The 22,928-nt window shown below is 39.0% G+C and overlaps 1 protein-coding gene across 1 annotated transcript in view; it reads right to left on the bottom strand.

Annotated features, from left to right (window-relative positions):
- Slc30a10 (solute carrier family 30 member 10) overlaps nucleotides 1–22,928 on the bottom strand; it is a 46,121-nt gene extending 23,193 nt beyond the window's left edge. The window contains exon 1 of the mRNA XM_078022839.1: nucleotides 22,463–22,928. Within this exon, the coding sequence (XP_077878965.1) occupies nucleotides 22,463–22,913 (451 nt within the window). The 5' untranslated portion in view covers nucleotides 22,914–22,928. The remainder of the gene's footprint in view (nucleotides 1–22,462) is intronic.

Below are 22,928 nucleotides of genomic sequence, written 5' to 3' on the forward strand. Positions count from 1 at the left end.
TCTGAGGAGAAAGGGAGGGAAAGATGGGGAAAGGTTGATCAATGGATACTAAATTATTGTTAAATAGAAACAAGAAGTTCTGGTGTTCTATAATACAGTGGGAAGACTGTGGATAACAATAATGTACATTTCAAAAAGCTAGAAGAAAGGATTTTAAAACTTTTTAACATAAAGAAATGAAAATGTGTGAGGACATAGCTTAACCTGACTTAAACATTCTGCAATGATACATGTATCAAAACATCACAGATGTGTATAATTTTATGTGTTTACATGTCAGTTAAAATAAATTTAATTTTAAAAATAAATCAATCATGGCTGGGGATATGGTTCAAGTGGTAGCGTGCTCGCCTGGCATGCGTGGGGCGCTGGGTTCAATCCTCAGCACCACATAAAAATAAAATAAAGATGTTGTGTCCACCAAAAACTAAAAAAAAAATAAATATTAAAAAATTTCTCTCTCTCTCTCTCTCTCTCTCTCTTTAAAAAAGAGGAAATCCTGTTATAAAAATAAATAAATAAAAATAAATCAATCATTTGAGCTTTGGAGTCAGGCAGATTTGAAGGTAAATACTGCTTATTTGGAACTAAATGCTGCTCATTTGCTACTTCTGACATGACCTGGGGCCACTTCCTTACGTCTTCTCTTTCCTCATCTGAGCAATGAGGTTAATAATTGTATCTCCCTCATGGAGTTATCCTGAGACTTAAGTGAGGAAATGCATGTCAGTCGCTTAGTGGAGTGCAGGGCTCATGAGAAAGACTCAGTAGGTGTTCACAAAAAGCAACCACTCCTTTGGGTTTTGCAGTCAAGTTCAGGGAGGTTTGAATATTTCCCTTCACCAAAGGATTCACATAAGGGTTACTTTTAGAGAAAATAGGCATTTAAGGATTTGTTCATAACTTCATGTAAAGAGCAGTGGCATTTATGCAGACACAAAATAAAACATTTTTAATTTCCTGCAACTGGAGGAAGTATAGTTGGAATGGCAATACTTCCTCATACACAAAATAGCAGTACTCAAGGTACTGACTGCTGAGTGACATACAAGAATGACATCAAAGCTAGGCATGGTGGTACATCCCTGTAATCCCAGCAACTTGGGAGGCTGAGGCAGAAAGGTCACAAATTTGAAGCCAGTTGTGGAAATTTATGGAGAACCTATCTCAAAATTATATATATATATATATATATATATATATATATATATATATATATATATAGAGAGAGAGAGAGAGAGAGAGAGAGAGAGAGAGAGAGAGAGAGAGAGCGCTGGGGATGTTCCTCAGTGGGAAAGTAACCCTGGGCCAAATCCCCAGTACTGGGGGGAAAAAAAAAGACATTGATTTTTATATAATACCACCTGGGATGAAACAATCCGCCCCCCACCAAAGTATTTCAGGAGAAATTCCTAACTTGAGTGATCAAGGTTTTTCTGTTTTCATATAGAGGCAATAATGTGGAAAAAGAGAAAAGGTAAGCAATGGTCACCTTTTCACTGTTTTGAGTGGGTTGTTGGTAGAGAGACACTTCCTTCAGCTGTCAGATGCATTGAGAGTGAAGAGACCAAGTGGTCCAGGATCTGCTTGTGGTTATGAACACTAAAGGTCTGATCTGTGAATCTCTCCTTCTCCAGCTCACAAGGACAGCCCCAGAGACTCATTTGTGGGAAATTCCCATGATGAGGTTTGTTGAAAACAAGAATATAAAAGGAAATATGGCTATCTGGAGGAAAGGGGGTACAGGGTTAGAGGCAGAGCTGGAAACTTCTTCAAGTTTACCATCTTGATATCATTTGAGGTCTGATTCTTCCTGATGGATGAATGGTGATGGTCGAGAATCTACTTTTGGACTATTTTCAATTCAAAGGAGGAACAAAAAGAATTTAAAGTTGCAAAACACTTTTTTTTTTTTTTGTACTAGGATTGAACCACCCAGGGGCACTCAACCACTGAGCCACATCCCCAGCCCTTTATATTTTTTATTTTGAAACAGGATCTCACTTAGTTGTTTGGGACCTGGCTAAATTGCTGAGGCTGGTCTTGAACTTGCAATTCTCCTGTCTCAGCCTCCCAAGCCTCTGGAATTACAGGCTTGTGCCACCATGCTTGACCTCTTTCTTGATCTTGTCTATTTTATAATTTACAAAAAGGCTTCACCTATGTTGCTTGAGGCCACCACAATCTCACACAAACACCAGCTTCCTTCACTGCTAGATTCATCTTAAATTTTAGACTTTATAAAAATGAGAAAGACCATTTTCCCAAGAGACTGTGAGAGTAATTTTGTGCTAAGACCTATTAACAAATACTTTTGCCTCTGCAAATGCACTAGTTAAATATTCAGGAGAATATAGTGGAAAGACATAAGTTTTGGTACAATGCAGATCTGGGATCCAATGCTGGCTCTGTCAGCTAATAGCAAGTAGACAAGTCAACTTCTTGGAGCCTCTATGTTCTCATTTATAATCTGGAGAAGACAGGGGTATCACTCTGTTCCACGTAGTTGTGAGAATCAAACTAAATGGCACATGTAAAGGGCCTGGCATGATGCCTTTGGTAGATAATCTGCAAGTGACTCCTTCTTTTAAGTTCTGGCAGTCATCATTAGAACCATCATACTTACTTCTAGTAAGTAGCGTTGTGGAATCTCCTTCACAGTTAGCTAGAGCATCCAGTTTCTCCTAAAATCATCTATTTTATATGGATCCAAAAATCTAATTAACTTAACTACCTAAGAACTAATTAGAAGTGGATTAACAAAATGGTTTGCAAATATAAAAATATTTAAAACAAAAATAGAAGATATAACCTCACTATTGTAACAGATTGAAAGGTATTGCTGGATATTGAAATGAGGTTTAGAGAAGGACTGAGATTCTTGACCTCTAACGTGAAGTTGTTGTACAACTTGCACCAGCCACCAAACTTCTGAGCCTTAGTTTCTCAATCTGCAAAATGCAAGTAAGAACCTCATGCCACTTAGTGTATATCGTTGTTTTGAACATCAAATAAAATAGTGAACACACACAAAAAAATAGACAAATAAAAGACCTTACTATGCTATAATTATGAAGCCATGGACCCTTAATCTTCACATGTTCTAGCAAGCAAAGTATTTGTAATCATCAGTAGTTTAAATGGATCAACTAAGATTTTAGATTTCCTGAAACCCATTCCCACTCTTTTTTAGGAAAGTATTCTGTCTCTTTGAACAAGAGAGAACAGTTGGCTTTTGGCTTGTTTAGTTTTTTTTGTACTAGGAATTGTACTCAGGGGCACTTAACCACTGAGCCACATCCCCAGCCCTATTTTGCATTTTATTTAGAGACAGGGTCTCACTGAGTTGCTTAGCACCTTGCTTTTGCTGAGGCTGGCTTTGAACTCATGATCTTCCTACCTCAGCCTCCTGAACTGCTGGAATTACAGCCATGTGCCATCGCACCTGGCAGTACTACAGTTTAAATATGTCCTCCAAAAGCTCATGGGTTAAATAAACGCTTGGTCCTCAGTCTGTGGTGTTACTGGGAGGTAGTGAAACTTTTAAGAGGTGGACCCTAGAGGAAGGAATTTTGGTCACCAAGGACAGGCCCTTGAAAGAGATATTGAGACCCTGGCCCCTTCCTGTTTCTCTCTTTCTTTCTGGCTCCCATAAGATGAATTGTCCTCCTTGGCTGACTGACTCAACCGACCAAAAGTGACAAGTGCCTCTGCACCGTACACTCCTCACCCACTTCTGGTTCACCCCTGGCCAGCCATGTTGCTCTTCTTTCCGATCCTCAGAATACCAAGTTCACCTCTGCCATGATGTACTATGAAACCATGAGCCCAAAACAACAGGGTCAAGTGATCGTGAACTGAATCTCTAAGTCAAAATAAACTTTTCTATTTATACATGATTCTTTCAGGAACTTTGTCACAGTTACAGAAAACTGACTAACACATTATGAGCATGTAATTTAAGGTGAGCTAATCATAGTTCCTCATTCTCTGGCCACAATGCTTTGTTCAAGAGATAGACACTTGGCCAGAGTTCTTCTGTTGGAATTTTCAAAATGGACCTGGGACAGAGAAAAGGCTCCATTTTCCCCTCCAAACATCAAAGAGAAATAAATTTCTATTCTCCTTAAGCTACTCTTATCACTAGGGTTCAGTCACATGCACATGAAATGAAGCCTGACTCAATTGACCAAAAGTGACAAGTGCCTCTGCACCCTACACCCCTCACCCACCTCTGGTTCACCCCTGGCCAGCCACGTTGCTCTTCTTTCCGTTCCACAGAATACCAAGTTCAGTTCTCCCAACTCCCTGCTTTTGCTCTCCCCTTAGCTTGAAAAGCTCTTCCCTAATTTCTATGTGACCAGTTTCTTCTTATCACTCAGGCCTTCACTCAAGTCTCTCCTTGGATGCCCTCTTGATACTGAATCTGAATGCATATTGCATCTCCCTATGTGGTATTTATACTTCCTGGAACCATGCTGGACCCATTTAGGATTCAATATCTAGAGGTGAATGAAGGATAAACTAGAAGAATGAATGAATCTGATGTTCTTGTCACTGAGGACAGCAGACAAGGGGTATATTCATGTTTTTAAATGACATAGAATCGAGAATGACGTTCAACACCATTCACTTAACAAATAAGAGCAAATACATTTAAATTAAAATAAACTAGGGTGGTGGGCATAGTTCAGTGGTAGAGCACTTACCTAGCTTGTGCAAAGCTCAAGGTTCGATCTCTAGCAATACACAAACACACACACACACACACACACACACACACACACACACTGCTTATTTATACCTTTACTGTCTAGATAAATTTAATTCAACAACTGTTGGTAGAATATCTGCTATGTATCAGGTGCTAGGAAACACAAAATAAATGTAAATGTATTCACAGGCCTTTTGAGAAGAAGATAAGAAAAAACTAAATTCTGTTCAGCTTGATTATTACTGTGATAGTTAAGATATGATAATACGATTATATGCCTTGGAATATTTGTAATATCTATGACCAGATCATGGGCCACAACATGGAAGGGCACTTGACACATATTCTGAAGGCAATGGGAAGTCACTAATCAGTTGTGATCACAGGGAACTCATAATTGGGTTTATCTCTCAGAAGGACGAAGCTGGTAGCAGCTGAATGTATTGAACAAACAGGATCAAAAGAAAGTGGTCAAACACAGGAAGCAGCTTTGCAACAGTTTGGACAAGAGATACTGACAACTCTTTCTCATGAAAATGGAGAGAAAAGACCAGACAGGAGGACACTGTGGAAGAGATCTGCAGTGCTTAGAGTCTAAGTAGATGGGTCTGGAGGGGAGGTAGATGGTGAGAAAGAAGAAAGATGTCCCCAGGTGACTGGTTTGGGTGCCTGAGGGGTAGTACTATTCATCAGAACATAGGAAAAATATGTCAGAACAGCCTTATGGTCATTCATTCAACTGATTATTCACCACATAGTGTCAAGTACTCACTATAAGTTATTGGGGATACTTGCAATGAGTGAGAAGGCATAACCCCTCTGTGTTGGAGGGGCATTAACACCTGAATACCCTGAGTAGGCGAAAGATATAATAATCAGAGAAGAGAGGCATGACAGCACCACAGAAAGGTTGCTTAAGGGAAGCCTTACTCCCAACCCTAAAGTATGTTACTTAGCTTTTTCATTACTGTGACAAAATACCTGAGAAAAACAACTTAAACGGAGTAAAGGTTTATTTTGACTCATGTTTTCAGAGATTGTTGTTCATGATCACTTAGCCCTGTTGCTTTGGGCTTGGCATAATATATCATGGTGGGAGTGCCCAGTGCAGGAGGGCTGTTCACCTCATGGCCACCAGGAAGCAAAAAGAGGGAGAGGAAGGGGCCAGGGGCACATCCCCAGTGACCTAACTTTCTCCCACGAACCTTAAAAGTTTCACCAACCTCCCAGTAGCTCCACAGGCTGGTGACCAAACTTTTATCCTATGGCCCTTTGAGGCCTACCTAAAGATGTGGCGTTTTAGACTTAAGCCTGAGGAGAGGCACAGAGCAGTGTGTGGGGCGGGGAGGGCTCAGAGAGGAGAGAATGGCATGAGCCAGTCCTGGAGTCAGGAGGGTGAGGTAGGCATGGGGGATGCAGCAGACTCACCAGGGCTGGAGAGTGGACTTTGAGGGGTGGAGAGGAGAGGAGCCTCCTGATAAGCAAGGATCTGATTGATCAGACTTTCCTAAGCTAGCTAAAGAGTTGGGACGTTATCTTAAGAAAACAGCAAGCTACTGTTAGTCAAGCAGGGGACTGAAAGCCATTTTCAACCTTTATTGAAAATTTGTCATATTCTAGGCACTGGACCAAGAGAAGGATAGAGCAAAGAATAAGACAGAGAAGGAAGCGACTCTTGCACATCTTACATTCCAGAAGGGGACAGGAAATGAAAGGAAGGATGAATACAGAATGGAAGAAATTGTGGGAGGGGAAGGAGGGGACAGAGGGAGGTAATAGGAAAGGAAATTATATAAAACATCAACAAGCATGTTCTGCACACTCTGGCTTGTGGGTGGCAATGTCACGCTTTCAGAGGAGCACTGGCCAAATAAGTTAGGACATGTATAACATGACCGCATGTGGCGATTCATGAGTCCACTTCAGATATTTAATCACATATCTTTTCTGATGTCATCCTCAGAACAAATTAAAAGTTAAGTATACACAATATACACATGTATCCAAATAGTGTATGTTATGCCATAAATATGTACAATTTCTATGCATTAATTAAAAATTAAATAATTATTTTTTTCAGTACTAAGGATTAAACCTAAGGGTGATTTACCATTCTTTTTATTTTTATTTATTTTGAGACAGGGTCTCACTAAGTTGCCCAGGCTGGCCTCAAACTTGCAATCTCCCTGCCTTAGCTTCCTGAGCAGCTGGGATTGCAGGCATGTGCCACCTTGCCCAGCAATAATTAATGTTTTAAAAGGTAAGTATGACTGTCCTCATTTTAACTGAAAAAAAACCTGAGATTCAGAGACGTTAAAACTTGATGGAGTTTTAGAAGCTAGGGAGAGTGAAATGGTAGCACGAAAACCTCACAGATGCACATTGACTTGGCTTTGAGTATTGACTCTGCCACCAACTATGCCCCCTGGACAATGAGAACAGCTTGTCATGCAAAAAAGCCACCTCAAATGTTGGTCCTTGGCAGCTCATCAAAAAATGTCATTATTCTGAGGGGGGTCTCATGATTACCTTGTCTTTTTTATCTGTGTATGCTATTTCATTGTAGAGGTGTGCATATTTATCTAAGCGAGGCAGCGCCCACTGATGGACGTATAGTATCCTCTTTTATACTATTGTGTTTTGTCCCTGTGGTCATTGTTATTGTGATTATTTGTGAAATATGTTATAGTAACATATAGTAACAGGTGTATCCTGATGCTCACTTTTTGGAGTATATGTTCCTGGGCTTATTGAGTCAGAACGTGGGCACTTAAAATTGTATATAGTTATTGTCAAACTACCATCAGAAATATTGCACAAACTTATATTCTTATCAGAAGTATATGAGATTATCTTCCTTTTTCTGTTCCATTTATTTGCTGCTAATGTATAAGAATGTAATTGATTTATTTACTTTAATCTTCTATCCTCTTACCTTGCTAAATTCATTTATTTGCTCTTAACAATAGTTTCAGAGATTTCTTGGCATTTTCTGGGTAGACAATCATATCATCTGCAAATAAAGACAATTTTATTTCTTCTTTTTATTAAAAAAAAAGTAGCAAGTGCAGCATTACATGTCTGTTATCCCAGCTATTTGGGAGGCTGAGTCAGGAGAAGCACAAGTTTGAGCAACTTAGAGAGACCCTGTCTCAAAATCAAATAAAAAGGTCTGGGGGCACAGAACAATGCTAAAGTGCTTGCCTAGCATGCCTTGGTTCAATTCTCTTTACAGAAGGGGGAAAAAAAAGATGAGAGCTCTGTTTCTACCAGGCATTTGACAACACTAGACTATGAGTTCTTTAAAACTTTTTTTGGCAGGAAGGGGTGATTTCATTGTGTTTAATGATTCTTTCTGATGAAGACCATCAGTCTAAAATATTTACAGAATATTTATATTCTGTGCCCACGTTGTACCTGGCTCTTTATTATGACTCTGTGTCAAGCATACATATCCAAGTCGGCTGTGCAAAGGGAAAGAGGGAGTGGTCCACACTATAGGTATCTGGTGACTGCAAATCGTATCTGCTGTCTCAGACCTTTCTTACCAAATATGCTTCTTCCTTACAGAGATGAACAGACACCCTGGCAGGGGTGCTTTGTAAGACTCCCTTTGGAGTTCACAGTTTTTTATTGTGTTTGGGGGACCCTCTGCTCCCCCAGCTTCACATTTCCACAAGGGCACCTCCCCAGAAAAATCACTCTTGATCTCTTTTTACTATTTCCTTGACATTCCCAGAGATATTGACATTCCACTTGACATTCCCAGAGATATTGACATTCCACTTCTTTGATGGGTAATCTTGGGAGAAACAATGGCGCATGCTCAGCTGACCTCTTCTGGGATTTCTTTTTCAAATTTACCTTCCCATAAAGACCAGCTCTCCTGGTACATAACTGCAGCAGGATCTGCATGGAGGAGGGAGGTCTGAGACTGGGCTGATGACCAGCTCTGGGAATAATTATAATAAAGCTCTTTGCCACTACATATCTTAGCCATATTCCTCATTATCTGTAGTAAATTTGTTATTTTATGTTCAAATGCCGTCCACATTTTATACATCAATTGCTTCCAAACCTAAGAGAGTAACACAGAGGTGTTGTTTATGAGCCCCCCAAAGCCCTAGTATATTGGTGAGTTCACAGGAACCTTGGGAAAGATAAAGATGAGTGCCTAGAGTCCAAGAAAACAAACAAACAACAAAAACTCTACATAGAGATTTAGCTTCTGTGAGACCAGGGCAGGAGCTGTCAGGTTTAAATAGTCCACTAAGGACTGGGATTGTGGCTCAGCGGTAGAGCGCTCCCCTAGCATAGGCAGGACCCGGGTTCGATCCTCACTCAGCACCACATTTAAAAAAAAAAAAAAAGGCATTGTGTTGTGTCCGTCTACACCTAAAATAAATAAATAAATATTTAAAAAATAAATAAGCCATAAATAAGTCCATAAATAAATAAATAAGCAGGAGCCTTGGCAGATCCCAGTAGTTTACTGCCTGAAAAACAATAGCTATTTAACAGGCCTGAGACTGGTTTTTAGTGTATGCCTCAGTTTTAGGTGCAAAGAAAACGAGAGGGAGAGTAATTTACTCTCAGGAACGATAGGCAGATGGAGCTAAAGGAGGAGAGCTTTCCTGACGCTTGAAAGATGCAAAAATGAAAAAGGAAAACATATCTAAACATGCTGAAAATGTGATTAGATTAGATCAGATTAGGGACAGAAAACCATGGAAATCTCTGAGAGGCAGAGAATCCAAGATTTCTGATAGCGGACAGGAATTTGGAACTCACTTCCCTGGCCACCAGAGGGAACCCCCAGATCCAGGAAGCTACTTGTGAAGATTGTCCAAAATAAACGTGACTGGGGCATGTGGCCATTCTCCAATTCCTGTCCCATGACTGCCGCTGCTTGTGTACATGGCAAGCCTCTTGCTTCTTCATTTTACATATCTGCAAACCAAGGGAATAGACTCAAGGAGCCTCACCTGAGGAACCACACCAGAGAGACCTCATTCTTTGGACCTACTTACGATGACAAGATCCTGAACCTTGAGCTGACACCCATAGTAGATGAGAATCTAGGACACTTGGGGAGGACTGAGTGAATTTTGCATGTGGAAGTGGTGTGATTGTGGCCAAAGGGAAAATTGTACAGAATGGTTTTTTTCAAAAATGGCTACAACCATAGCTCCCATCCCATGGGTTCTCCTACAGGATGACCTTCTCTTCCCATCCAGAGGTGGAGTCATGCATCTTACCACTGGCCTGTAGACTCTAAGGCTGGGCCAGAAAAATTAATGGTGATTCTACCTCTTTTGATGGAACACTCACCCTTGAAATCCTGGGCTGCCATGTACAATGCTGAGGCCACTCTAGAGAGAGGGAGCCAAGCTATAGGGAGAGATCATGTGCAGGTTGTGTGGCAAGCAGTCCTAAACCTACTCGCCCAGGTACCAGTCATGAGGGTAAGTGAACTTGCAGGGACTGCCGCCTCCAGCCACCAAGGTGACCCCGTCTCTCAGTCTTCCCAAGGGAGGCCTCAGACAACATAGAAGCACACAGGCAGTTCCCACTGTGTCCTTTCCAATCCCCAGCCCATGGAAACCCTGAGTTATCATTAAGTGATTGTTGTTTAAGGCACTTTATTTGGGGTGGTTTGTTATGTAGTAAATGTAAGAGAAGCACCATGTGAGGACTGGGACAGCTATCCAAAGTGTCTATAAAATTTAGAGCTATTTGAGAGGAGGATCCCTGGAAGGTTAGCCTAGAATATTTAAGGTATCAAGAGAAAAGCTTCAAAGCAAAACAGCTGTTGTGGGGTGAGTTTCCCGTGTCCTGGCTGAACAGGTTAGGCATCTAAGGACAGATGCAGGGGGTGCAAGACATATGCACTGAAGGGATCTGCAGGACAATGGTAGTTTGAGTCCTGGCCTGGGTTAGGCTTTTTGTTTGATTGAATAATGCCTTTCAAGTGAGATTATCCAACTCAGAAGTGAGGATTGACAAGATTTATTTGGATCAAACACTGTTGCTTTTGGCAGACCCTTAAACGTTGACTTCATTTCTCTTGCTGTGATTAAAATAATAAAAATAACAATAATGTCTGAAAAACAAATGTCTGACCCAGAAAACAATGGCCAAGCCAAAGGAAGACAGTCCAACATAAACTCTGGCCTTACACGTGGGGCTGAAAGAAGGGACAATTTAGAAACCCAGTAAACCACTAACCAGCCAACCAAGCCTTCCTGGAGGGAAGGAGAACAAAACACTACAAGCTCATCTCCCACTTCAGATTTGGTGAATGTAGGCTTGCTACATTCAAAAGTGGTGGAAAGATAATATCTGGAGCATCATAAGCCAGGAGCAGGAGCAGCAGGACAAGCTTGGAAAGTCCAAAATGGCTTCAGTTCAGGATCTGCTAAGGCTGACCACTGACTGAAGAAAGTGAGGAAGGAGGGAGCGGCTGCCCTCTGAAGCAGGAGCCACAGGCCAAAGCGGGAGGTAGGGCCACAGTGAACACATGGCAGCCAAAATGGAGGCTCAAAGACAAAATGGAAATCAGGATGGTCGGTTCCTCCCTCCCTCCCTTCCTTCTTCCCTTCTTCCCTTCCTCCCTTCCTCCCTTCCTCCCTTCCTTCCTTCCTTCCTATGATTTAGCGTCTCTCTCTACAAAATCATTTATTCAGAAACCTGAGACATGTTCTAGTATTTTAATTACCTTTCATGGTCTCCTTCTTTCAGGGAGGTCAATTGGATTATTAATGGTTAAATTAAGTTGGTCCCTTCCTTTTTTCTTTTCTTCCTTCCTTCCTCTCTCTGTCTCATTCCCTCCCCTTTAAGAAAGTGCCATAAAGAAAGTCTGGCCTAGAATATCATTGCTGCAAATTTCTAAACTCTGCAAGTGGGCAGGAATGTTCTAAACATTACTCCCTGAGAGAGGATCCCACATGCTGGGCAGAGAGGGAAGACTCAGCACCAATAACACACCTCCTGTAGCAAGAGCTGAGCTAGATGAGCTAAGTGCTCCAGGGGTCTTGGCCCTGGCCGGGTTTGGCGTGTGCTGGCTGGCCACTTGGAGAGGCAATAACCAAGAGGAACCCTTTTCCTGACGTTGCTGGGTCTCTACCCTGATCCTTGTAAGTGAAATGAGGAGCTAGACTATATGAAGCACTAAATACCTAAATTTACCTGTAAGTGTTCAGGCCTTGAGGTAATATTATGTTTTCTAAACTCTTCCCCACACACACACAATATATATATATATATATATATATATATATATATATAGAGAGAGAGAGAGAGAGAGAGAGAGAGAGAGAGAGAGACTTTAAAAAATACTCAGAGACCACAAATGAAGTAAACGTCAAAAAAAGGTAAGTTGAAGCCAGAATCTAACTTAAGAATACTTGTTCAATAAAGAAAAATATCCTATCCTAGGATTTTAATAACCATGGAAGATCATGTGTGGCATAGGAGATAGAACTTAGATTCACACACAGTAGAGAATTATACCAAAGATCCCCTTATAAAGCTAGAAAAATTGAAACAAAACAAACAATTGAATAAACAAACAAAACCCCATTGCCCCCAAAGGAGACAAGCAGGAAACTTGCACATTTTTTAGCTTTGGTTGTGGATAGAAAGAAAAACATGTCCCCTAGGAAGTTGGAACTATAACATGACCTTCATGTAGGAATGCAGTAAACATTCATACTACCTGTAAAATAATAATAATAATAATAACAACCCCAATAACGAATTTTTAAGTTCCCAAGTTAATAGTGTCTTTAGACACCTAATAAAAGCATATGCAAATCTCGTGTAGAAAAATGTACCTCTGGGCTGGGATTGTGGCTCCACGGTAAAGAGCTCGCCTAGCAAATGAGAGGCCCTGGGTTCAATCCTCAGCACCACATAAAAATAAAATAAAGACAATATGTCCAACTACAACTAAAATATATATATACATTAAAAAATTCTTTAAAAAAAAGAAAAATGTACCTCCAATTTATACCTCAAAGAATTCTCAGATAAAGTTCATTAAACATTGATTCACAATTAAAAAATCACAAAACCCATAAAATGTGAGAAAATAAAGCCACTTGAGAGCATTAGCAAAAATGAAAAATAGCAGATTCAGATATGCAAAAATTGTAGATGTTGAAAATATCAGATACAGAACGTATTAAGTATTAGAAAAAAAAAGAATGTTGACTAGCATGCAATAGACTCTTGCCTCCAATAATTATATTAAGTGTAAGTGGTTTAATTCACCAATTAAAATTGGCAGAGTAGCTAAAAAAAAAAACTCAACTACATTCATGCTATACAATAAAAAGAACCAACTGCTAAACCTGCAAATGCTTCAATGGATCCTAAGAACATTATGCTAAAGAGAAAAATCAGTTTCAAAGGTCACATATATAAATTCCACTCATACAACATTCTTGAAATTAGAAGATTATAAAGATGGAAAACAGATTAGTGTTACTAGGTCACAGAAATGGGAGAAGTGTAGGAATGGTGGGTGTGCCTATAAAAGTACAGCAGTGAGGAATATCTTTATGGTGATGTAATAATTCTGTATCTTGATCTTAGTGGTGGTTACGCCAATCTACACATGATAAAATGGCAGAGAACTACAGACACATATCATACGGATGTCAGTTTCTTGGTTTCGATATTATACCATTGAGGCAAATTAGACAAAGGGTACATGGGATGTCTTTGTATTATCTTTGTAACTTACTGTGAATCTAAAGTATTTCAATTAAAGCTTTAAAAAATTAATGAGCAAGTTAATGAGCACCGAAGTAAAAATGAAAATGGAAGCTGGGCTTGGTGGCATATGCCTGTAATCCCAGCTACTCAGAAAGCTGAAGTAGGAGGATCCAGAATTCAAGACCAGTATCAACAACTTAAATATGTGTGTGGCAGGGGGAGGAGAAAAGAATTTTTAAAAGTAAACCTGAAAAATTACTTAGAAAGCAACATATTTTCCTAGGTATAAAATATTAAAGAAGTCACAAAACATGGAGGACAGAACAACACAATACATTATTTTAATAACACTAGAGAAGGAGAAAACAGAAGTGCTGTAGGATATGCCAAACTTGAACAGATAGATATCTGAAAGTCCTCTGGAATTAATAAAATATATAAATGTTTAGACCTTTGAAACACAATGATTCCCAGATGGAATAGACAAAAAGAAGTCCATATATGGAAACTATAACAAAACTGAAGAACTACAAATGCAAAGAGAGAACCTTTACAGAGTGGAGAACATGGAAGCCTTTGTGTGGAGCTAGGTGATTTGGGATGTCCTGAAGGAACAACTTCCGCCATACTGTAAAACAATTCAGGCTGAAACTACTAAAAAAACCATGACCAAATTCCAGGAGACTATACTCAACACAAATAATTTTTTTGTGGTTTTATTTACATACTTATTAAGTTTGCAGTGCTGGGGGTAGAATCCACAGTCTTGAGCATGCCAGGCCACTTGAGATCTACCACTGAGGTATACTCCCAGACTCTGTGGTTTTGGTTTTATTTCCCTTGGGTGAAATAAAATCCTAACCTTTGATGGAGAAGGATTTTGATTTCTGTAGATCTTAACTTATAAGGTCAATATATTTAATTTTGAATTTTAATTTTCTTCTTACAATTTGACATTAGGAAGGCATCCATATTGTTTAAATCTGGGGCATTTTTATATTGTCAATGTTGAATTATTAGAATATCTTGATGCCATCCCTTCATGTTACTCTGTAATCTCTGGAGAGCAGTACTGAACATTTGTGAGAACTCGGAACTCACATAACCAATATACTTAACTATTCTAATCCATTCCACTCACTGGGGATATAATCTACCTTTGCACACCCTGGTCCTAAAGAAAACATACCCAAGAGAAGCAGTGGTTGGTATTGAGCCTACCAACCTTCTGGATAATCAGCAATATCATCCCCAAAACTGCTCATCTTGTCCATCAAGGGGAGCCATAAGGTGAAGAGAACTCACGTTGGGAGGGATGAAGAGGCCTCTACTCCTCTTATATTTCCATGAGGGGGCCATCACTAGTGTAGACTCTTTTTGGCCCCTTCATTTCCTCCCCAGAATCCAGGTAGGACATCGTCCTCAGGGTGAGAAGGCCTTATCTTGGTGAATTTGTTTAAAGGACTGGAATAAGCCTCACTTAGTACCTCCTGGGCTAACCCATTCCACTTAGTACCTCCTTAGTACCTTCACACCGCCTGCCCATACAGGATATACATTCCTCCTGCTCTGGATCCCATCTCTGCTCCTTCTATTATTGACCTTACCTATAAGAGGATGGTATATTTAATCCTGAAATAAGCATTAGGGGCATGGTGGAACACTTGCTTGGCATGTAAGGCCCCAGGTTCCACCCCAGCACCATAAAATAAATAAATAATGAGCTAATTATTAGGAAGTTTATCATCACATCCAAGCTACGTTCTCTAATACAGCTTTTATCAAAAACTGAGTTAATATTTTTATATCACTTTCTTTTATTCCTTATTTTCATCTTAGTTCTAGATGCATGCATGAAAACTATTTACTGGACACCTAAGGTCCCAGCCTTGTTGTCATTTGATGATGGTGTAGAGCTTAGTTACTGGTTCCCCTCTTCTCCCTCCTGCATATTCTCAAGGCAGTTTGTTCAAGTGAGGAAGTCTACGGAAAGCAGAGAGGTGGCTAGTCCAGCCAATTCTCCTCTGACCTGACTTCCCTGCTGCTCTGTAAGGAAACAGTCCCCACTTTTCTCCTTGACCTGAGCTAAGGATCATCTTTCTTTTCTATTCACGACTAGGCTGATGCATTTTTAGAGACGTCACTGTAAATAAAGAACAAGAACACAGATAGGATTTATCAAAAATTACTTCCTCAAAGTTCCCTAAAAACATTTCTTTCAAATGTATACAATAAATAACAGAGGATGGACTATGGAAGATATTCTAAGAAACAGGAGTCTCTAGATATTATTGCCTTTTGTAGAAAATGATGACAAAACAGGTGTACACCAGAAGCATCGGACTAGAAACAGTCCATATGCTGTTTCCCCTCATGCTATAACATAAGTCCTAATAAGATCTCTTCTGGAGGGTTAAAAAAGAAAATCATCAGACAGTCGTACACAATGTTTTTTAAAAACCACAACCACCATCTTTACCAAAAGATCAAGAAAGAGATGAAAAACAACATATTCTACAAGTCAGGCACAATGGCATGAGCACAATGGCATGAGCCTGGGAGTTCAAGGCCAACCTCAGTGACATAGTGGTACCTTATCTCAAATAAATAAATAATTTTAATCAGATTATAAGAAAAAACAGAATGTTTACTTTCATCCCACCTACTTGGAAAATTCTAACATTAAGTCTGTGTCAGCTATACAATATTTGGGGCCTTCAATTTCTTCATCTCTATATATTGGAAATGAGAGTCTAGTATATGGACTGTAGTCACACTATTTTATGAGTGACATATTGACATTATATTCCCATTAAAACAGTTTAAAATATATAATTTTAACAGCTTAAAAATATAAATACTGGGGCTGGGGTTGTGGCTCAGTGGTGGAGCGCTTGCCTAGCATGTGTGAGGCCCTGGGTTCAATCCTCAGCATCACATATAAATAAATAAATGAATAAAGGTATTGTGTCCAATTACAACTAAAAAAAATTTAAATATATATATACGTGTGAGTGTGTGTGTGTATAAAATGTCCTTCTACATATGCTATCTTAAGCACTTAAAGGTGAGAAAGTTAACATTTATAAGCCCTTTGAAAACTAATGCATCATGAATGTATTATTATTTAGCAAAAGAGAAGCATAAAGGGTTTTTTGTTGTTGTTGTTTCCTTCCTTCCTCCTTCATTTCCGTTTACTTCCTCCCTTCTTCTCACTATGTTGCCCAGGTTGGTCTCTAACGTCTGGACTCAAGAGATCCTCCCACCTCAGTCTCCAGAGTAGCTGAGAATACAGGCATCACCACAGTGCCTCTGAGTTGCGGATCAGAGTGGTAAAGTCTCTTCCCCAATATTCAACCTGGTGAATGCCGGAAGAAGTTTCAGAACATGTATTTTCAACTCTTTGCTCTAATGCTCCTTCTGGTTCACCCTACTGGAGATGCTACTAACCTGTCATCACTGAGACATGTTTTGTATGGATTTTTGGAATGGTGATGGAGCTATATTGATCAGAGTATGAGGAACAGCAAAAATTATAAGAATGTTGACCACAGCTAAGGTGGGCTACCTGTTCATAGTTGTAAGCAAGGGGCTTCTCCACAGAAGGATCTTACTAATATCTCATTTATTCCTTCCCTTCAGGCCTTGGATAATCACTACCAATTACCACTGCTACCATCATCATTTATAGAGTGCTCAGTGTATTCCAGCTGCTATGCCGGGCCCTTTTCACATATAATATAATTTCATCCTCGCAACAGAGATTCTCTACTTCATAAATGAAGGAACTGAGGTTTTGAAATTTTAAGTAACTCTCTGGAGGTCATCCAGCTACTGAAATTAGGATTCAATTTATGGTGTACTCATTTACACTTTTTGAAAGTTCTTTTGAATTTTTTGCTAAATAACTTTTCACTCTCTGCAATTTCTTTTCTTTTCTGGCCAAGCAGGCTAAGATCTTTAATTAACTCACTTTAATTTCTTTATGTTTTTTGATTTTCCTTGTAGATTTGTCTCTGAACTTTGTTTTCCTATCTAAAAACTGGAAGTAGAAAGTATTCTTTCCAGGTATTCTTAATTATTTTGCAAAACATGATCCTCTAAATGTGTATCACATGGATCTGAATTTATTCTCTCTATATTTTCACTGTGCTTGACAACTCAGAGATGTCAATACATATTTGCACTAAAATTCAATTCAGATATCAGTCTGAGCAGTCTTTGCACATTAGAACAAAATGGCTGAGGACAAGGAGCTGGCTGGTCTCTTTCCCTGTTTTATTTATTTTTTGTTTATTTTATTTTGATTTTTTTTTCTTTCTTCAATTGAATTGATTTCACAAATGTTAAATGGCACCTATTTTTCAATTTTTCCTTCTTCTTTCTTACTCAATCCCTGTGAGGAAGAAACTTTAATGGGAAGCAAAGAAGGTGAGGCCAGTCAGGAAAGAGATGCATAGGAGATTTATTAGGGTTCTCCATAGGAGAGCTGCAGTGATCTGTGCTGTGTGAGCACATTTTAATCTTGAATTCTCATGTGGGAGTTAATTGTTCAAAACACATTAAAGTGCTTGGAAAATCCATGGTGCTAAATTTGGCCAAACTGCAAAAGAATAGCTTCTGGGAATTAAGCATCATGTTTATTTAAATTATTTAATAGTACAATTTCAATGATTGTACAATTTCAATCATTCCAATCCTGATTCTGATCTAAAACAGAGAAAACACAGGTAATGTATGCCTAGAAGACCTTCACTTTTCCAGTTGGAAATGGTGCCTCTTATCATGCAGTTTCTTACCTCTTATCCACTGAAAGAGACACAGCCAATTCTACCTTACCTCTGCTGAAACCCTCAGATCCTTGCCTACTTTGCTTGTTTCTAAGTAAAATTTCCTCTAAAAGAAAAAGAAATGCAACTTGCTTATAGCCCAGTGCCTACAGGAGAAGCTGCATTGGGGTACAGTGCTGAGTTTTATCCAGAAGCTTGTGTGAGCCAACAAACCAGGGTATATTAAAACCTTCCACGACAATCTAACTTTGATGATTACTGAGAAGTCACTGCCTCTAGCAAGTCAGTCGGAGGAGCATAATGTCAGAAGGTAGGGGGCCCTATTGGGAATCAAAGCAAAATTAAATATTAAGGCTTTTTGCCTACCCCCCTTCCCAATTAAAAGTAATAAATAGACGTTTCAGACATTCTTTTATCATTTATAAATGCTATGAATGACAAGTCTAATCTATTGTTGGCAGAAATAGGTACAAAATAGAGTAGAAGTCATCGGCCTGGATAAGTAAACAGAACAAAGTTACCTTTAGCTTAAAATAAAGGTCAATGTACAATGAGACTATCTGTTTTGAAAAAGTCAAGAGTTTTACTGCACAAATTTTAAAAGAAAATTTAGTCCTGAAAAAAATTAATTTTATATAATGTCAAGGAAAATCAAATTAAATAAGGACTAGGAAAAATATATATAAACAAAGCAAATTTAGTCCTTTAAATCTAGAGGGGAAATACTAATCTGACACATTTCTTAGGATCTGGATCTACAAGTTGTGAATCTGTAGGTTGTTTTCACCTCTCTCCACTTTTCCCACCCGCTTCTCCCAAGCACACTCACACGTAGAGCCATGGACATTTTGGACTTTACACTTATTTTGTGTGTTTTCTCTTAAATGGCTGTAGTTTTTGCTTTTTTCACTCTTCCTTTCACATTAGCCCCAAACACCACCAGCTCCACTGTCTCCTGAACCTCTTCATACTCTTGGGTCAGCCAGTTCTTATTTAAGGCTTCCATGCTCCCTGATCTCAGCTATACCTCTCATTCATTCTTTTCTCCCAGGTTTTTTTTTTTTTTAAATGCTGTCTCTCTCTGTCTGAATCCCAGAGAAAGTCTCAACTATATATACAGTCTGTTTTGTTAATATTTAAAGTGAGTGCTCTCAAGAAGTTTTCACTTTTCTGTAATCTCAAACATCAAGTATAATTGGTGTCAATAACTTTAAGCTGAAACAAGTAAAAGATCCACAGAACAAGAGAGATTGAAGTCTTATTAAGTAAAACAACAACAAAAACAAACAAACAAACAAACAAAAAACAATCCCTAGCTGGGTCAGGTGGCACATGCCTACAATCCCAGAGATTTGGGAGGCTGAGGCAGGAGGATTGCAAGTTCAAAGCCAACCTGGGCAGTTTAGTGAGATGCTGTCTGAAAAAATAAACAAAAACACTCTGTAGCTACAAATTCCACACAAGTAATAAATTATTGGATTCTGATCACTAAACCAGGGGTATCAGCAGCTCTTCAGCTTATAGACACTTCGAAGTGCTACAAGCTATGGTTCTACACATATAGAAGTTCTTTCTCTTAAATTTAGATTGAATCTTTGAAGTCAAGAATCTCCTCCACCTTCATAGTTTATAATCTTGTTATAAATACATATGGATTAATTACATATCTTCTTAAAATATGAGTCAGTCAGTCAGTCTTGGGTTAATGTCAATTTATGTGATTTATCTGACCTAAATAAATATTTACTCTTTTCTTCAAACTCATTTAGGCAATGAGAAGAACATCAACATGCAATTTGGAAAAAAAAAATCAATACATAACTTGAGTCATAAATGGTAGCAAACCAGGAGCTATCCAAAACAACTTGGAGGGTTTAAACACTATGAAGTTTCTAAACAAAAAATTCAGCAACACCAAAAGCTACCAGAATGATCATGGCAACACAGAATACAGACCTTAAATCATTAGCCATTGTGTAGAGGACCCATCATTATGCTTAGCTATTAGAACATAGCATCAGACACTTCTATAAAGCCAATAGAAACCCATGTGGTAAGGGCTTTTCTCAAGCCTCTTTCTATTGTCTTAGCACAGACATAAACACTCAAAGAACCACTTCCCAGATTCGAGCTGCACCAAGAGCTGATGACAATTCAATTTATAAAAATGGAACTACAATTGTATGCCAGTTTTCATGTTTGTTAAAGTTAGACCCTTTACCTAAACTGCTCTTGTTATATGCAGGAAGCTGCCATATATCAAGAATAAAGGCAAAATTAGAACTGCTATGGGATGATTAAAGACATAATGGTAAGTTCATTGTTATATCATAATGACACTTTCACTGTCAACACTAATCGTTTGTAAAAGTCTTCCTTTAAATTCATACTTAAGATACATACATATGTATCATATTATATTATATTGAATATGTGAATTTTCAGACCTGGAACCTCAAGTCATATTTTTCACATGATGACTGATGTAACCAAGACACAGGGGCTCAAGTTAGCCAATAGTTGTCTTTTACAAAAAAAGATACTTTAATTAAATGATTCATTAAACTGAATAAAGATCTAGACTCTAGATTCTCATTTGTTCCTCTTTAAAGTTAGCATATAGGTTTTCTTCCAATATACATTCTACCAATAGGGAAATTAAAATAGATATAGTATAAAGAACTGAATCCAACTGACACAGTTTATAATGGTAGCAAAGATGGGATGAATACAATAAAGAATGCAAATTTAGCCGGGCATGGTGGCACATACCTATAATTCCAGCTACTTGTGAGGCTGAGGCAGGAGAATCATAAGTTCAAGGTCAGCCTTGACAACTTACTGAGACCCTATCTCAGAATAAAAAATAAAAATGGCTGGAGATGTAGGTCAGTGGTATAGCACTTGCCTAGCAGGTACAAGGCTCTGGGTTCAATCCCTAGAACTACAATAAGCAAACAAATAAATAAATGCAAACTTATAGACTGTGAGCTTCCCCCACCAGACTCAGTTATTCCATGCCCATACTAGCAACAGAAAACTAATCAGTGTTGAATAAGGAAAAACTTGAAATATCTTAGAGTCCAGACCTGAGCAATTAGAATGAAATAATACTGAATTATCACACAATTTAATAGCTTACATTGTGTTTTAAAAATAATGAGTATTTATCAAGTGTCTAATAAGTGCTAAATACTTAGCATTTTATTTAGCACTTAACTCCTTCCATATTACAGATGGAGAGCTAGTTAAAGTAACTCGACCACTGCCCTGTGCCAAAGCCATAATTTAAACCTACTGATTTGAAAATCTGTTCACACTCTAGAACTTCTAAAAGAAACACTGGAAATTTCTCTTCTGCAAGAACGTTTCTAAACTATATAGTTGTGTATAGATATATACATATTTTTAAAATTCCTTTTGTGGCAATGAGTTAAAGAAAAACTGGTCCATATTATAAAGAACCACTTCAGATTTATTGTCCTCTTCCAAGATTTAATTTAATTTTGTGACAAATGACCCAAAAAGTTCAATGCCCATGCTTAAGTAGCTCTTAAAGATTCATGAGTGAATCATTTTCCTTTTTCTCAAACAGAACAGATACATACAATAAGTAAGTGCAAATATTTCCATTCCAAAAGAGTTAAATTTACTAGACCATCTTCTTTTCATTTTTTTCCCTCCCAATTTTATGTAACATTTCTTGACTATATTCCTAAGCGTTCATCAACCTAGCCAATGGCCTGATGCTTCAGTCTTTGTGAGTTGGTTTTGTAGTCCAGCATTTTTTTGAACATATTTTATGGAGACATTAGAACATTATTTTTAAATTCACATGTAACCATGTCACATCTGGGTAACCAAAAGTGAGTCACTTAAGGGAGACTATTTCCACTACCACATCCCTTTCTTTCAAATTGCTCCCTCTGTGGTCTTCACTCCCTCTCCACCTGTCTAAACTTACCTTTCCACTCTCTGTGAGTAAAATATCAAAGAAGAGCCTCCACTGTGCGCACACATGGAATTGGCCCGCTGCCACTCCATGCACAAGGAACTTCAGAGGGATAGCAACTTTTCAGAGAAAAATCTGTTGTCAAATCACAGGAACAAGAGGTCCACCCAATGATTAAGGCCTTTCCAAACAGCGCCATCAGCCGCAACCCCCACGCCCACCCCTAAGATAATACTTGCCATGACTCCCAGCAAATCTGCTGCTACCATCTGAAGAAATTTTTACCTGTTTCAGTGTCTCCCTGGGGCTTGGGTGCTGTGCAGTAACAGCAGTCCAAGAAGATGGCATAGTTAAGAAGGTTGAAGAACAGTCCAATAATTCCAGCACTGAGAACCAGCAGGGCCTGCTCTGTCTTCTGGGGAGTGATATACCTTTTGATGGCTTCGACCAAGATGCTGAACATCAGCGCCACAGCAAAAATGCTGTTGCCAAACGCTCCCACAACATCCGCACGAAGAAAGCCATAGGTGCTCTTCCTGTGCTGCTTTATACTGCTGGCCCTGACGCCGAACAGTCCTATGATCATGGACAAAAAATGGGAAAGGACCGCAAAGGCGTCGGAGGCTAAGGAGAGGGAGTTGCCCACGTGGGCGATCACTAGTTCCATCACAAAAAGGAGGATGCTGACCACGCACATGAGGATCAAGCGAAAGCTCCTTCCTGAGTATCGCCCCATGGTGGCTCAGTGCTC

Source organism: Ictidomys tridecemlineatus, chromosome 10 (assembly GCF_052094955.1).
Source record: "Ictidomys tridecemlineatus isolate mIctTri1 chromosome 10, mIctTri1.hap1, whole genome shotgun sequence".
In the NCBI taxonomy this organism is placed as follows: Eukaryota; Metazoa; Chordata; class Mammalia; order Rodentia; family Sciuridae; genus Ictidomys; species Ictidomys tridecemlineatus.